This window comes from Lutjanus erythropterus, chromosome 1 (assembly GCF_056507025.1).
Source record: "Lutjanus erythropterus isolate fLutEry1 chromosome 1, fLutEry1.hap2, whole genome shotgun sequence".
NCBI classification, from domain to species: Eukaryota; Metazoa; Chordata; class Actinopteri; order Lutjaniformes; family Lutjanidae; genus Lutjanus; species Lutjanus erythropterus.
This window is the reverse complement of record NC_139317.1, coordinates 44211154-44228784: the sequence shown is the minus strand read 5'-3', so window position 1 is coordinate 44228784 and position 17631 is coordinate 44211154. Positions and strand designations below refer to the sequence as shown.

The window sequence follows — 17631 nt, the reverse complement described above, 5'->3', positions numbered from 1 at the left end:
TGTCTGTACCATTCTTTCACCTGATGAGTGTTTGTTTCTTGCAAAAAATAGATCATTAAACTTAAACGTGATTCATTTTTAAATAATTATCTGTGATACAGATATTCAGAAAATAATCATGACCACTTTCATTGAAAATTAATTATGTTTTACCTGCCAATCAGAAGTAACTTGCCACAAAGTCTGTCAAGGCAACTATTAGTTATAGTTACGGACAAACAACCACATACAGGCTTCATATCTTCCATCGCAGGTGCACAGGTGCAGTTTTAAGATCAGGAAAGGATAGTGGTCTTGGTCAAATATTGAAGTCAGCATTGATTTTTTTTTTGTACAGAAATCAGAATCTTTTCTTAACCTTTAATTACACAACTGGAGAAAACCTCCATCGTAACAAGCCATTTAACCCATCATAGTGGTTCTGTACTTCATCAGAGGTCTGTAGGGTGAATTTGCTGCTTGAGGGAGTGATGCATGATGTTGGCTGAACAAACAAATAGTAACTGCCTCACACACGTTCTCTCTCTCTTACCTGAAGGAACTGGTGTGGCTCCACCTCGATCGGCAGGTTATAAAAGCTAAAGTCCTTCAGGTGAGCCCTCATAGCGGTTCAGTCCTCAGGAGCAACATGGGGACCACAGGACTCCAACCCGCATTATGGCTCATCTACCTGACGCTGCTGGTCGGCTCACTCACTCAGACTGGTGAGTGATGACCTGAAAACTGTTCACAGCTTCACACTCACTGGATACACTATAAGATACTGGAACAGGTCAAAGACTGGAGGACTTAGGTGTTACAATAGAACATTTTGGTGTATGGTGCTCAATGTGAATTTAGATGTTTTATCTCATCTTGATAACTTCTGTATTTCCTTTGATTTCATTTCCCTTTTGTAAACTCCAAAGATATTGTTTTATTTAAGTTGGTTTATGTATTTTAAAGTTATTTGAAGTTATTCAAATTGTTCGAGTACCTACTTCCGTTACTGTTACAATCCACACAAACTGGATAAACAAGTACTGTAGGCCAAGGGAAAAAAATAAGTGTTTTTGGTTTTAGGGTGAACTGGCCCTTAAAGATATACAGTAGTTTCCTGTGAATGAATTGTGTCTATGACATCTTGAGTTGGAGTTTTCAGTCAGTGTAAGCATCATATCGCTTCAGTGAAGTGTCAGAACAAGCTAATACAGAATATCTGATACATACTGCATACTGAGGGGAAGATGTCTAAATTAAAACATGACTGTTTCTTCTCTTTACTGCAGTAAACGTCATCCCCACTGTAAACACACTGAGACTGACTACAGGTAACTGTGCAAATTCACAACATAGATCTTTGCTTTTCTTGTCAGCTAGAAAATCCTGTAGCTTAATATGTCACTGTTGTTGCAGCTAATTCATCTCACATTGGCCGAGTGTGCACGACTTGGGGACACTATCACTGGAAGACCTTTGACGGAAATTTCTTCCAGTTGTCCTCCACCTGTAACCACATCCTGGCATCGCAGTGTCAAGGCTCCTTCGAGGAATTCAACATCCAGATGAGGCGTGAGATAGTCAGTGGCATCCCCACCATCACCAACATCGTCATGAAGCTGGACGGTTCTGTGGTGGAGCTCTCCAAAGATTCAGTGGTTATCGATGGCAAGCCGTAAGTTCAGTCCAGATCAGTCTGAGTGTCCTGAGACCTTGTGTGTGCTGTACAGACTGAGAGTCTGGTTTAGATGAATGGAATTTTGTTTTGATCAAATATATGCATCCAGTGTATTGGAGGATGAGCTAATCTTGAAAGTTCCTTCTTTATGTTGAGTAGTAAAGGGACAAACTAAGTAGTGGAAAGTAGTAGTAGTTTGACAAATCAAACAGAAACTAACTTCGTGAAATAGCCAGAAAATCTAACATAAAAAAAATATAATTAAATGAATATACACAATCTGATTACACCTTCTAAATAAAGGTCTTTGGTAGTTTGAGTCACCAAACAATCTGTTTAAAGAAAAGATCTCAGTTTAGGCTGAAATAAGTACTTCCTTAAAATGATCAACATTGACAACAATTGACATCTGTATGATTTTGAAAATTGTGCGGACTTTCACAAAAAATATCGTCAAAGTCATGTCCATGTACACAAATCTAATGATTACATATGCCACAACCTGCCACAAATCAGGGCCGGTTTTTCTGAAGCTTTCAACTCACCGTCACCCTCACCTTCACTGAGAAAGAGTGTGACATACGGGTGAAAACTTAAAAAAAAAAAAAAAAAAAGTAAGTTGACCATGAGTTAAGGTTCTTTACACTCTTCATAAAAAATGCAACTCAAAATACACAAGTCTAGACTATATCACATTAATCGACTGCAGCAAAGTCAGCAGCACCACCCTAGATCCTAGTCTACCGGATCCTGTTTTCATTAATTACCTTGACAGCACTTGTGACATAGGATTTCTTCTAGATATTTCTATTTGCCGGAGGGTTGAAGTTCACATTCACTGTACAAAGAAGATTAATAATTGATTAGTAATTGGTGATTAATAATTGAGTGTGTTATCCATACCAGTCACATAAAAGTTAGTGATTAAATTAGTATTTAGTATATTAGTTGTACCCATGAGGTACCTCTGCAGTTGCCAAAGGGCCACAAGATTGTGGAATATTCCAGTTCATATTATAAAAAAAAATATTATCTGATGTTTATTATTCCTCAGGTCTGTATCCATCTATACAGTTTTGGTGTGAGTTGCCTAGTTTGGAGATATAAATAATTTTTTAAAAAATGGAAGTAGACGGCACTAACGCTGTGGTGCTCAAAGCACCAAAAAATACTGTTGAACTCAACATTTATGACTCTTTCCAGAAATCATACTGAAAATAATCCTCAGACCATGTTGTGAGCACTTTCAGGTAGGAACTACTCTCTTTCTTTAGTAGAATCTACCAGAAGTACTTTCTTTCTAATAGCAAGTCAGAAAAAGGTCACGATTTTTGGATTTTGCAGTTTTTTGGGGGGTTCTTTGAGCACCACAAGCCAAGTGCTGTTTGGTCCCATTACATCTGAGAGAAGGCAGACATCTCTATATCCCCCACGTTCTGCAACTCACACCAAAAAAATTTAGATGGATAAACAGCACTACAGGCCAGGGGGAAAATGATTTTGGAGTGAACTGTTCCTTTAAAGTAACCAATAAACTACAAGTTAGTATAGTTGCACAGCCTCTTGTATAGGCCAGTTTCATGTAAGTAATTAATTTATGCAGTTGCACCCAGTTTTCTAACAGTTCAGCTGAAAACATTTGGAACAAAACAAATGTTTGGTGTTGATGACCTTTCATTTTTTGAAGTCAAGTAGCAAATGTTGGAAACCACCGATGTAGAATATTTTCTCACCCTGATCAGAGCAAGAGATGACGTGTATGTTGCAGCATTCTCACTTAAAGATGATGACTCTGATGCAGATTGTCTCCGTTCCTCAACCTGACACTTTGTCTTTGATTTTTGCCACAAGAGAGGAAAAGCTGTTTTCAGAGAGGTGTAGGAGCAGCAGCAGCATCAAAGCTTGAAAAGCATCACAACATTTTATGAAGAGTAAATGGTGTCCGGACTGTCGGTCTGTCTTTAATGACTCAACTGTTTCTCAGTGTTTAGTATGAGTCGTGGATATGCTTCTTCACATTGCTGGGGTGTCTAAATATTTAAAAATTGATTATATATTTTTTTGTTTATGCTGTGGTAAAGTGGAGTGCAAACAAAGGCTGTGTGGACAGTAGGAAAGCAAAGTCACACTTCAGGAGTTATCATAAGCAGAAAAGTCTTACCATAAACAAACTACTTCAAACCTCTCAGTCACTGTTTGTTTAATGTCATAGTTTAAGCATGAGTTGATACATTTTTGATATGAAGATCAAATTCAATCAAATCACCCTTTACCCATCATGGGGATCTCTCACTCACCTCTGCAGCTCTGCACAGCTTTAATCTTCCTTTAGCTCAGTTTTTTGGTTTTATTTATCGACAGACACTACCCTGAGGGCAGACATTTCCAGATTTGTGATCAATCACCTTCATGCCTCCTGCAAAGCAAATGACAGTCAGACAAAGTTATCTAGCTTCTATTATACAGCTTTGTTGAATGTTCAGTTCTGATTGGTCAATTACATGTTACTCAACCCTGATCAAAGACTCTGAGTTGTAGAGTTTTGGAGATATTGGACTTAGAGATGTCTATCTTTTCTCAAATATAATGGGTATGGAGAGCACTTAGCTTGTGATGCATAAAGTACAAAAAATACATTTGAAAAATTCAAAACCAGTGTCTTTTTTTAATGACCTAGTTAATCAAGATAATCCACACACCTTGGTACGAGTAGTTTAATTAAAGAACTTTTTTCTTTCTGCAGTACTTACTACCAGAACTACTTACTCTTAACTAGACATTCAAAACAGGCCAAGTGCCATTTAGTTCCATTATATTCTTAAGAAAGCAGATATCTCCAAAACTCTGCAACTCACACCAAAACAGTCTCGATAGATAAATAGCAAATCATTTTTTTGTAGTAAGAAGCTATATTAAGTAGGGTGATACAAGTCCTGTTTGTAATAATGACCTACTCACTGTTATCCCTTCCTTACAGACGTTTTTGTCCAACCTCCTGCATCACTCTGCAGACTGGAGACTGTCTAATGTGTCTAACAATCATCCTCTCTGTGTTTACCGCAGTGTTCCTCTGCCATATGTCACTTTCGGAGTGACTGTCAAGGGTACCACATCTAGTATCACAATGGCTGCAAAGCTGGGGATCAAAACCATCTGGAACATGGACGACTCCCTGGATGTATGAAACACACCTTCACATATGCACACACACACACACACACACACACGTCTGTCCTCGGTTTTGTGTGCTCAGGTGTATTTTCGGGTTTTAAACACACTGATAAAACACATTGTGCGTCTGCTGTAAACAACTCAACAGGATCTGACTCCCCTGCACGAGTCTGTCTCTGCACATGTATGCATATGCATACCTAGAAACTCAAGTTAAGCTGTTTTAATTGTTTAAAGGATAAGGCAGATGTTATCTTATCGTTTTATTAATATTATCAACAAATCCCATGAAAAGACCTAAACCAACAATAAGCTTATCTTTCTAACAAGTATTGTCTGTATTGCCATAGTCTGATAAAACTTATCAGGACTCCATTGTTGTCCAAAAGTTATTAAAAGCTTGATAAGTGATGAAAACAGCCAATGATGTTTAATCGGCTCATTAAACTAGTAACCTCATGGCTGTCTGCAGACCTACTGAATAAGTTGAATAATTTAGGCAACAAGATAAGCAGTGAGCGGCCGTCCACGCTTTCAGACATTTTTAAAAGGACAGTCAGACCAACAAAGGGCAAACATAATTACCACTGATATTTATCACCACCCTCTTTACGGTTGACTTGTCCTGGTACAATATATTCAAACATTCCCAGGGTTCAGTGTTAACAGTGGCCTGATGGCTTGTGGCCACAAGAAGTTACTCTGTGACCATCAGATATTCCATGTAGGTGGCCCACCAACTTTTATCCCCATACAATTCTACAGATATCCTTATGCCATGGTGAAAAACTGAATCATTACAAAGTTACATAAATTTATCTTTTCAAATTCCGTTTTAATTCACACTGGTCACTGACTTTTAAATGATGAAACTGGTGACATATGAGAGCTTTGACTATTGAGCTATGAGCATTTAAAAGTATCATATTGCTGTAATGCATGTGATCTAAATCTTGAGTCCTTATAGGAATTAAGACCATTTCTGCCAAATAAACCATACATGTTCACTTTTACTTTATAAATATCATATCATATCATATCATATCATATCATATCATATCATATCATTATCCACTCCAAAATCAGTTCTTCAAATCTCACTGAGATCTGTTTTCGTGGAAAACAAATTAGACTTAAAAAAAAATATCCTCCATGGCTGAGGTGTCAGGGAGAAGCTGATAAATATTGATCAATTCTCACTGCATAGCAGCAGTGAGTCACTGTGTAAGTTTGTGCATTATGCCCCAGAGAGATAAGCAAACAATATAACCCTAGCCTGAAAACCACAATGCAAATGTTGCTGCTTTAAGTAAACATGTGGCTGAGTGCTTTACTTCATGATGATGGATGAGACTAAAAGATTTCCTCACTGGAGATTAATATAATTGGAATATTAGGAAAATATGTAAACAGAATTGTATTTGCTGTGGTTGGGTGCGACACATTAATAACTCCTGGTATTACACTGGGATGGACGGCATCAGGCAGTAGGCATAATATTTGAGCTTAGTTGATGCTTGACAATTCAAATATTTTCTCTTTGTTTTCAGACTAAACAGATCACGCACTAGCTGGAAAACAAATGCTTGACTCTCCTGTGATAACCAAACCAGACACTGCCAAAGCACCAAACACAGCCACAGCCAAGATTATTCCCCTCAGCTGAAGGATACTTGATTATATCTTTACAATTTAAAAAAAAAAGAATCTTTTGATTTATAAACCTTTTTTTTTTTTTTTGTCATTTAAAAGGGTGGTGGTGAGGCTGAGTTTATACTCAGTTGGTTTAAAAGTAAAAAAGAGAAAGAGATGAAATATGCAGTATGAGGATGATATGTCATTATTTATTATATGCCAATATTAAATCTACCTGATGCATTTAAGTCACAACAATTGCATTGGGAATTAATATTAGGTTAGAAAATACAACATTTGTTCAATTTAACATGACTTATGGTATAAAACACTCCCACCTCTGGTATTCTATTCAAACAGGGACAGATAATTGTGTAGGTTGTAAGATACAGATAATAGCATCTTTGTGCATCTCTAACAGCTGGAGCATAAAGTGCTCCTACTGGACACAGGAAGAACAGCGCATTTAAGCTCTTTTAGTGTTTGTAGATTAATATACAATTTTCTAAGTAACAGCCCAGGGACATTAGCAAACATCAGTTTATTTTCATTATGAAATAGAAAGTGATTGGAGGGCCAACCAGGACCACTATTGGCCCACAGACCACAAGTTGAGTATCACTGATTTAGAGCATCTGTTTAGATCCTAAAATTCCAATGACCTCAGAAAAAGTTGTGATGTGAATTTGATTATGATCTACTCAAATTCCAAAATGGATTACATGAAAAATGACATATGTCAAGCTTTTATTAATAGTGTTGAAATCATCAAAACCTGCTTTATTAAATGATGAATTACTACCATGTGATTTGCCCAATAACTACTGTGTGTTTGTGGTGTGTTTTCAGATTGAAATAGACGAAAAATACCGGAGCCAGATATGTGGACTGTGTGGAAACTTTGATGGCATAGACAACGATCTTATTAAAGATGGTAAGATCCTTTTTACGCTGTGAAAATATACTGCATATTGTAGTCATGTTTACATTGAACACTCAAAAGAAACTGGTATACAGCCTGCAAGAACTGATTTCACATTGACACTTATCAGTGTGGTGTTTAAGAGTAATGAACTGTCTTCTTAGTATAAGGCCTGCTACGTTCATGGCAGCGAACCAAAAATGTCCTGTGTTTTGCTGAATTTTTCATGGATCACAGTGGATATAACTAGGATGTTTTTTGGTAACACTTTACATGGTTAATTATGGTATAGTAATGCTTTCTCAGCATCCTTATGCATTCATAAAGTGTGTAAGGAATAGATGTTTTCAACTTTACAATAAGGGATTGTATTAACACATTAATATGTGTTTAATTACGGTTGAGCAAAGCTTATATAACATGCACAAAAAATTATAGGTTAGGCTATAAGTTAATGAACATCTACATGAAGATAAAGGAAGTAAACTTCTGCATGTAGGTCACAAATTTTGTCCAGGGATCTCAGCTTTTACCAAAAATAAGTTAGAAGTTGGAGGATGGACACATCAGTGGACAATTATTACCCTTAAATAAACATTTATAAAAATGCTTTGAATTTAATGGAATGATGTAGCTGTGAACTTTGTGCCTTAACTTAGACCTTAGTACCCTAATTGACAATGTAAACCTTAAATAAATCAGCAAATGAAATTTGTTAAGTTACCTCATGCTTATTATAGCATTAATTAACTGCTAGTAAATGCTTATTACAGTATTACCTAATGTTGCTAACATAGCATGCTAACATGCAAACATTTTTATGAACTATCAAATAATATATGAATGAATACCATAGATAACACAAACACATTAGTAAATGATTACTGCACACAATAGTTAACTATTAATTAACTGTTAGTTAATAGTTATTACTGCATTACTAATGTTATTTAATGGACCCTCATTTTAAAGTATAACCTTTTGTGATAAATTCAATACTTTGATATCAAGGTAATTTATTTATCATTATACAACACAGGGTTGCACAACGAAAAGAAAGTTGTAGTCCCTTCATGATACACACATATACAGATAATTAAATGAAGACTAGAACAGGATAAAGTATAGAATAAAATAAAATAAGATACAGTTATTTATGTACATATATACATATAGAAGTATACACCCAGGTAATATATCTATAGTGCACTTTTTTAAATTTGTGTCTGAGGAGAATGTAATTCACAGGTGTAAACTGAGAACAGCAGAGGTACAAGGATTAAGCCTTGGGGAACACCACAGAGATTTATGTGAGCCATAAACGACCAAGAAGTTTTGATCAGTGTCTTTTTGTATCAAAGTGAAAATTGGTTTATTAATTGATGAACTGATTTATAAATTCCCAAATAATTGCAGGCATAAGCACTCACCCATGTCAGGTGTCAGAGACACCTTTGGCAACAGTTCCGTCCTGGTGATTTGTCTATTTCAGTTTCAGCCCTTGCTACCATGACATCATGTGGCCTTTTTAATAATTATAAAGCTGTGACTGGTGAATCTCCCAGCCAGCAGTTGCATCAAAGTGCTGTCCGACATGAGAGCCTATCATTAAAGGTCCATGGGCTTGTTGCTGGCCTCCCTCACTATTTCCCTCCTCAAAAAGACACTTAATTTGACCCTCATTTGAAACTGTAGAGCAAGTTGACGCTGCAATTCTTGCAGCCGGTTTACATTTTTTGAAAGTTCACAACCTCTGCATTCCTGAAAAGGAGAGTTTGCAACTACTCTGTCTCAGGTGAAAGCACTATACCTCAGTTCAACCTGTACTATACTCTACAAATCTTTTCTCACTATTTACCTAACTGAGTTATCCCTGACCTAATACCTTAGGCAGCTTGTCAGGAGCACTACACTTTGAGAAAAACTCACTGAGTTCAGCCTCAGGGCACAAAAACCCAAACAAATTCTATTTCAAGTTCTAGGAACTTGTGCCAATTGCAAGGATGTTTACTTGAGGCTGACTTGTACCTAACAAATAAAAGTCTGCAATAACACATTTGAAAATAATTTTTTGAAAAATATTTATATGCATTGAAAATTTTTACTTAACTGGTGATAAGGACTGTGTTGAAAATCATACCATTGTCATTGCTGTGTGACTGACTGTACTGTATTGTGCTGTATAGGAGCTCTGCTGTCTGTGCAAGATTACGCTGAAACGTACAAGGTGAATAAGCCGACAGAGACCTGTGAAGAGCCTGATCTCAAGCCAGTCATTAGCTGTGGCAGTAAGGTAACGCTTCACTCTCTATCATACTCCAAACACATTTACATTAAACATCTCATTAAGGCACATATGTGAAGGACAAGATGCCCTGTCTTATCTACAGTGTTGGGCAAGTAACTGAAATTTAGTAATTAGTTACAATTACTGGCTGCTTCTTGCAAAAGTAACTGAGCTGCTTCACCCGTTATTGTATATAAAAGTAATTAGTTAGGCTGCTGGGGGAATGGGGGATTTAATTGTCTGCTTTAAGTCTCTTATTAATGCACACATACCTATATTAGTTTTACAGAAAAGGTTTAGTACCACATGTGACAAATGTAGAGTTTAAAATCAGAATTATGAAAATTAAATCAGAATTATATCAGTAAAGCCAGAATTGTGGGTTTATAGTCAGAAAAACAAACAAAACAGACATGTGGAAAAATCTTTCAAGATATGAAAATAAAACAATTTATTGTTTTTTATTGCCACATTTAGATATTCCTATTCAATTGGTTGCTCAAGTGCCACAACAATATTTTAATTTGGGGGCTTTTCCAAGCAAATATTGATATATGTTATTGTTGGTGACTAAATTTACATTTTTTTTACTATTTGCCACCTCTTAAAGTCTCCATGCCACCCCATGAATCTCCCTGAATCCCTAGATCCGCCCCAGGATTAGTAGCAGGGTTTCTTGTGAAAATTCCATTTGAGTTCTGAGTTATTCAGAACTTAACCTCAGAACTGTCTTTTTTCTAAAACCAAAATCTGACTAATAATTTTTACCTCAAGAATTATAATAATAAATAAATGTTAATGAGTAAACAAAGAAACAAATAAATACATAAACATACATATATACAATTAATTAGATTATATTAGGCCCTCATCCTCTTCCGTGTAGGCTATTCTAATGCTGCTATATTATCAAATTTTTATCAGTGCCCTTGATCACTGATAGGAGTTGTTAATACTCGCGACCACCAGAGGGCAGCAAGAACTAGGGCTCCTACCTGTAAGCTACTTTATCTGCCTGGGTTTGGTAGAAGAAAACCACGGGCGATGCTAGCTAGACATGTCAACTAAGCGTTTCAGCGGCTTATAAACAATTATATGATGTACAATTTATTTTAGAATATTATGAAACGCAAGCTCACATTTCCTGGACTGTCTTGCACCACCATAGAGTCGGGTAACATGAGCTTATAGACCGGGGAATAGAGCTTTTTAACAGTCGTCACTTTGAATAGTGAAGTAAACAGGTGTTACCAGTTATACTAATTAAGGCGCCCATTCCATTCACTGCTGCTTTTGTACATCATGCGCACTTAATTAGTGCTTCCCCTAATATTTCATATCAGTATATGTAAACTGTCTGCTATCCTCTATAGTCTTCTTCTATTCACAGGTAAGGCAAAGGTAACACGCTTTAGAGAGAGAGTAATATTTAACTGTAGGTAATTGCAACTGCGCCATTAATTTAAAAAATTAATTAGTTAGCTACATGTCCAGTTTCCGCCAAAGTAGCGGAATTACAGTAAACGCTTACTTCAGTTCACAGCTTTATCCGGGCCAAGCTTGTGCTTGTGCTGCACCATGTTAATATTTAAAGCTCTAAACTTCTACGTGTTTATATTTTTCCCATAATGCCAACTTGGCGGCCGTGGGAGGACTAACTGTGATTTATTCACACCACACTGTTTTATGATTGGTGTTGTCAGTAAATACGATTCCCAGATACAGTATAGTTCATCAGCAATCTAATAACAAATATAATAACTGTATTTTCAATCAAATGTTGCAAAGCAGGTAGTTAATCAACTCTTTATTTCATTAAACACACAATAAGCACGTTTTAATACATATATTACTAATTTGAAGTTTGGTAGAGCAGAGAGAGAGAGATGTAAGGTGTGTAAAGCAACACATGCAAACCAAATAATTCACACACATACTGTAGGCCCTGAGAGATTTGTGAGAAAACAAATAATGGGATCCATTTTCAAGAGGTGACAAAAATGGTTTTGCTAGGATTAAAGTTCCTTTTTTCAGCAATAGATCAGGTGGGGGGAAAATGCCAAGAGAATGCCAGGAGTATTTATATATATATATATGTATATATTATATAATATATATATATATATATATATATATATATATATATATATATATATATATATATATATATGTATATACATATATATATTTCAATCTCGCAGCCAAAAATCACCTGTTTTGACAGATGAGAACCACCCATTTCAAAAATGAAAAGAGGATTAATGAACCTACAAAGATTATTCCAGAAAACCCTTTTTTCACCTGTCCATGAGAGAAAAGATTTTAGGTTAGGGATGCCCCTATAGCTCAGTTGGTAGGGCGTGCGCACCATGTGTTGAGGCTAACAGTCCTCTGCAGCGACTGACGGTTTGATTCCCATCTGCAGCACGTTTGCTGTGTGTCATCCCCTTTCTCTCTCCTTTTTCCTGTCATATATTCAGCTGTCCTGTCTAAATAAAGGCAAAAAAGCAAAGAGATTCTCTACTGTTTTCCTGTCATTATCACATTTATTTTTTAGTCCACAATACACTGCTGGAGTTTCACAGGAAAATGGCACTACAGAGTCTCCTAAACAACTGAAATAAATGGTGACCAGTTTTCAAATGTAAAAAAAAAACAAAAAACAGAAAAATTATAAAATGTTCCCATACTGCTTGTCTGATATAATGGCATATTGGAACTTTATGCGTTTAAAACTTCTGAAATGGATTTTTATAACTCATTGACTGATTTAGTGTTTTCATTTTTTTTCAGCAATTCTGTGACCAGATTCTCTATGGGGCTCCGTTCAGCAGTTGCCAAAATCTACTGGATGTGGACTCATTCAGTAAAGCCTGTATGGCTGATATGTGCAACTCTAAAGAAAACACACCCTCCATCCTCTGCAAAACCATCTCAGAGTTCTCCAGACAGTGTGTTCATGCAGGTGGCACGCCCCAACAATGGAGGAATGCAACCTTTTGCCGTAAGGGTTCATTTAAATGTTTTGGCCCTGTTGTGGGTACAGTGCCGTTTGCCTTGCGTTTTGCAGAATTGTTTGTCTGTCACTGTGTTTCTCTCCACAGATAAGACATGTCCATACAACATGGAGTTCATGGAGTGTACCAGTTCATGTGTTGACAGCTGCTCCACCCCTCAGGCCAGCCAGACATGTGACAGCCACTGCCATGATGGCTGCAGCTGCCCCGCCGGTATCCACACACACCTTACACTTAAACATCTCATGCACATGCCATGCACTGACATAGAACATGACAACTAATGATACTTATCTCTCCTCCCCTCCCCAGGAACGGTCTTCGATGACATCGGTAAAACTGGTTGTGTTGCGCAGACACAGTGTCCATGTCGGCACAACAACAAAGTCTATAAGTCAGGAGAGTCCTTCTCTTTCAGCTGTGGATCCTGGTAAGATGATGTGTCAGATATGTAAAAGATAATCAATGAGTTGGTGTGTGTTGAATGGTTTGAAGGCACAATGTGGAGGTAAAGTGACTTCAAACCACTTAACCCACAACTGCAAGTTGATTATCCCACTTATACCATAAAATAAAAAAAATAAAATGAGTACTGTTCAGTATCAGTCAATTGCTGAATATTTTAATACTGTCAGTCAATCAGATGCAGGTTGCAAAACAAGAAGAACCTGCCAGGGAGCTCCTCTTGTCCTCATAAATGTTCCCCATTGTGTTAAATCTAAATCACCCCAAACATCATTTTCTGCATATTCTTTTTTTCATATTGGCGCATATCAGTAATCATGTATGCTGATACCAGTTCATCTTCTATAGGCCCATACCAGGCCAATATCAGGGCAATATATATCAGCCAACCAATATATTTATGAAGATCTACTTAGATACCATTAAGAAACTCATATTAGCCTGTTTAATGTTGAGTGTTTCTTCTAAACACATTATACATGTTAGAAAATAGTTCGTACCCCAACACTATATCAGCCCCACGAACTAACACATGAACAACACTGCCTGAGAAATATGCTGCAACATAAACCAGCTTAATCTGCCTGTTTAATCCCCCTCCTTTCTGTGTACACATGTTCTGACAGCGAACACTGCATGAGCCAGTGCAAAGTAATTTCCAAGGATAGATTTTGCACAAATGTAATTCAAAGCATAGTAGCATAAATAATGTAGTAATGTCGTTCTTACAGACATTATCATTAATAATCATGTTACTTAAAATGAAAAAGCAATGGTGTAATTCAAACACTTAGTACAATGCCAAAATAAGATTACTTTGTGTGTGTGTCTGTGTGTGATTATGTGTTTGCATGTGACAGTGTGTGTCAGCAAGGCCAGTGGAAGTGTACAGAGGTGAACTGTCCAGGAATCTGTTCTGTGGAGGGAGGAGCTCACATCAACACCTTTGATGGAAAAATCTACACGTTCCATGGGGACTGCTCCTATGTTCTGGCTAAGGTAGAGCCTCCTCATCCTCATCGTCTGCAATGCTACTAGTATACCACCACGTGCACCAGACTTATACCATTTCATGCTAAACGATATGCTCAGGGAATGACAGAGACTTCACCATACTTGCATGATGGGATGTTGTGAATGAGCCGCATAAAAGACCCATGTAATATTTATTAGTGGAGGTAAAACAGATCAGTGTTAGTGGATGCTGACATGAGTCTAATGTAAATGTTGAAAAAGAAAAGTGAAATAATTGTGATAATTAATCGTGTGACCCATGTGTATTTATCACACCTGTGAGTGCTCATATGATTCTGTTGAACAAACCTGAAGAAGCCACAGGTGAAACATGTTGTTTGCTCCACATAAAATCACAGTAACGCAGTTCAGTATGTCATGGTTTATGTTGATGTTTTTATCTAATGTATCTTTATTTTACAGTCACCAGTTTTCAGTCTTACAGTCAATATTAAAGTTTGTGATTTGTCCTAATGTGTGTTGCTGCAGGGTAGTGGCGCCTTATACACTGTACTGGTGGACCTGGTCAAGTGTGGGCTGAGTGCCAGCAGGACCTGCCTCAGAGCTGTAACTCTGTCTTTATACAGCAATTCTATGGTAAGCTCAAGACACACACACACACACACACACACACACACACACACACACACAAGTTGTGCAATCCTCACACCACACCTCACCAGGCGGGTTTCAAAAGTTTTTTTAAAATATACAAAAATTATTTTGAAAAACTGTTTAATATAATTTAAACTAAAATGTTCCTTTCCGCAATCTGACAGGTTTTAAAGATCCAGTCAAATGGGCGTGTTATGGTGAACCGGATTCTTTCTCAGCTTCCACTGTTTACACGTGAGTTATTGCAAATTCTATTAAGAAAGACACTGCGTGTTATAAGAACAGTGAAAATGCTTTTAAAAAGTACCTTCAGAGTCAGTTCAGAGTTATTAGTTACAGCCCTAATCTATCCACTCAAGTCTAGAATAAAAAATGAAAACATGTTTAAAGAGTTTTGAATTTGTGTTGATGTTAAAGATAGATAGACCCACAAAAAAAAAAGATGAACATGAGAATAGCTTCCAGTACTGTGTATATTTTCATGCCAAACTGAACAAGTTTCAGTAACATTGATTTTTTTCACTGTCTCCTGACGCTGCAGCGGAGCTGACCGCCTTCATGCCATCTTCCTTCTACATCGTCATAAATACCAAGGTGGGCATACAAGTGATAGTCCAGCTGTCTCCCACGATGCAGGTCTTCATCTCAGCTCAGGCGTCACTCAAAGGAACCACCTCTGGTATGGATCCTCATTAGGAATGTCAGCATTCTTCAAATCCAGTATTCGATTTGACTTTCAGTTTTATAACATTAGTCATTTGAAACATTAAACATTTATCCCTCTGTCACTTTATCCGACAGGATTGTGTGGAAACTTCAATGACAAAGTGAGCGATGACTTCAAGGTGATCAGTGGGCTTGTGGAGGGCACCGCTGCAGCGTTTGGCAACACATGGAAGACCAGTGCCAGCTGCCCTGACATCACAGGACGCTTGTACCACCCCTGTACCCAGGGAATCAACAAAGGTACATTTAGACTGTCTTGTCCAATATTTATCATACCATATGAAACCATACTATATGAATCAAACTATATCATACCACATTTCAGAGTTAACCAGGCCATTTTCAGTGCATGTGATGTTTCGTAACTATTTCATTCTGGATGTCTGTGTGTCTCAGAGAGTTATGCCAAGTTCTGGTGCTCCAAAATAACGGATCCCAAGGGAGTGTTCGCTCCTTGCCACTCTGTCGTTAGCCCCACCAAATACAAAGATGTAAGTCTGCACACACAAAGCTGTAACAACAAATAACATAAACCACTGGACCCTCATTGATATGCCTACTGTGTCTCTTTACAGAACTGCATGTATGACAGCTGTAACTGTGAGCAAAGTGAGGACTGCATGTGCGCTGCAGTCTCCTCATATGTCTATGCCTGTTCAGCAGCAGGAATCCAGCTCAACGGCTGGAGGGAGACTGTCTGTGGTGAGTAAAACACCAAGGATCATATTGGTTGGGTTTGTAACAAACAGCTGATAACATGCAGCATTAACAATTCAAGAACAATTTAATTTTATGAAATTTTCGTTTATTTTGTTGCAGCAGTAAACAATGATTCAGTGGGGTAAATGTTACAAAAACCAAGCGCAGCAAATAAAAAGTTGTTCTGTTCTGTGTTGAGAATTGGGATAAATCATGTCTTACCATTAAAAAACCTATAAAAAAAATTATTAACACCAACATTCTAATTCCATTTTTTGGTGAAAGTGTATTCTGTAAGTATTTCTATACTGTATATGAAATTTATGTATTTTGTTTGCTTTATTTTTTCAATTTCCCAACTTGCCCTGTGGCAGAAAATAGTCTTTTCCCAGAAAGGAATTCACAACCATAACATGTCAACTCTGTGGCCCTTCTAAATCAAAGTTGAATAAGAATTGTAGTTTAAAATGTGTATTTTGATTATGAGAATATAGTTAGGAACACCAACAAAGTGAAGTAAGTGATTCAGGAGAGAAATAGTTAATTGCTGAGTCTCATGGTAATCAAATCACAGATGCTTTGGATTGGTGGCTCAACAATGGTGGATTGTTGATTTTCATTTCCAGGTTGTCAAATACTGATGATGTGAGAATGAGACTCGAGAATCAACTATCTTACTAACTTGTGATTGTCCAAAGTCTCACAGGCAGGATTTTCTAAAGCCTGGAAATGGAGCCAAGAGGAGGAGCAGCAGTATAGTTTTCTCTCAGATTTTGGATATTATGGAAACTTTGCCCAGTGATGCCAAAATTAAGTGCCTAATCCAGCTTTAAGTCTTTAGCCTGCAGGACCACATTGCTTTTTTCTCATTTAGATTTCTATTTTTTCTTAAACATCCTGCACCAAGTCTACAAGGCCTTCAAGTACCAAAGAACACAAGCCCAGACAAGAAGAAACTGAGAACAAACCCCACAGCACAGCATGGCAGGACTGTGTTGTTGCATATAAGAAATCTGACTCATCTGGAGGATAAATTCTAATGCTGCCACTCTTATCTCTCCCACTAGGTAAATTCAGTGCATCATGTCCATCAGAAACAGTGTATAGCTACAACATGACCTCCTGCAGTCGTACCTGCCGTTCCATCAGCCAAGTAGACTTCTCTTGCCGGCACAAGTTCACCGCAGTGGACGGCTGTGGCTGTGCCGAGGGAACCTACATGAACGATGCCGGGAAGTGTGTGCCCAAAGCGAGCTGTCCCTGTTACTATAAAGACTCCATCATTCCTGCTGGACAGGCTGTCAGCATAGACAGCTACTCATGGTAAATATCGTGTGGTGATATCAAGAGTTTAATAATAAACACAGTTAACTTACTTCATAGGAAGCAGTAAATTGAAATGAACAGGGTATTTTTGTTCCAT

General features: G+C 37.4%; 1 protein-coding gene across 1 annotated transcript in view; it reads left to right on the top strand.

Moving 5' to 3' along the window:
- Positions 1–628: 628 nt before the first annotated feature.
- The window catches only part of LOC146333330 (mucin-5B-like), a 56011-nt gene continuing 39008 nt past the window's right edge, over positions 629–17631 (top strand). The window contains exons 1-17 of the mRNA XM_084725407.1: positions 629–704; positions 1269–1310; positions 1396–1654; positions 4721–4835; positions 7313–7397; positions 9572–9678; positions 12466–12676; positions 12777–12902; positions 13002–13119; positions 14015–14153; positions 14658–14765; positions 14948–15017; positions 15325–15462; positions 15585–15749; positions 15906–16000; positions 16085–16211; positions 17276–17531. Of these exons, the coding sequence (XP_084581533.1) occupies positions 629–704; positions 1269–1310; positions 1396–1654; positions 4721–4835; positions 7313–7397; positions 9572–9678; positions 12466–12676; positions 12777–12902; positions 13002–13119; positions 14015–14153; positions 14658–14765; positions 14948–15017; positions 15325–15462; positions 15585–15749; positions 15906–16000; positions 16085–16211; positions 17276–17531 (2237 nt within the window). The remainder of the gene's footprint in view (positions 705–1268; positions 1311–1395; positions 1655–4720; positions 4836–7312; positions 7398–9571; positions 9679–12465; positions 12677–12776; positions 12903–13001; positions 13120–14014; positions 14154–14657; positions 14766–14947; positions 15018–15324; positions 15463–15584; positions 15750–15905; positions 16001–16084; positions 16212–17275; positions 17532–17631) is intronic.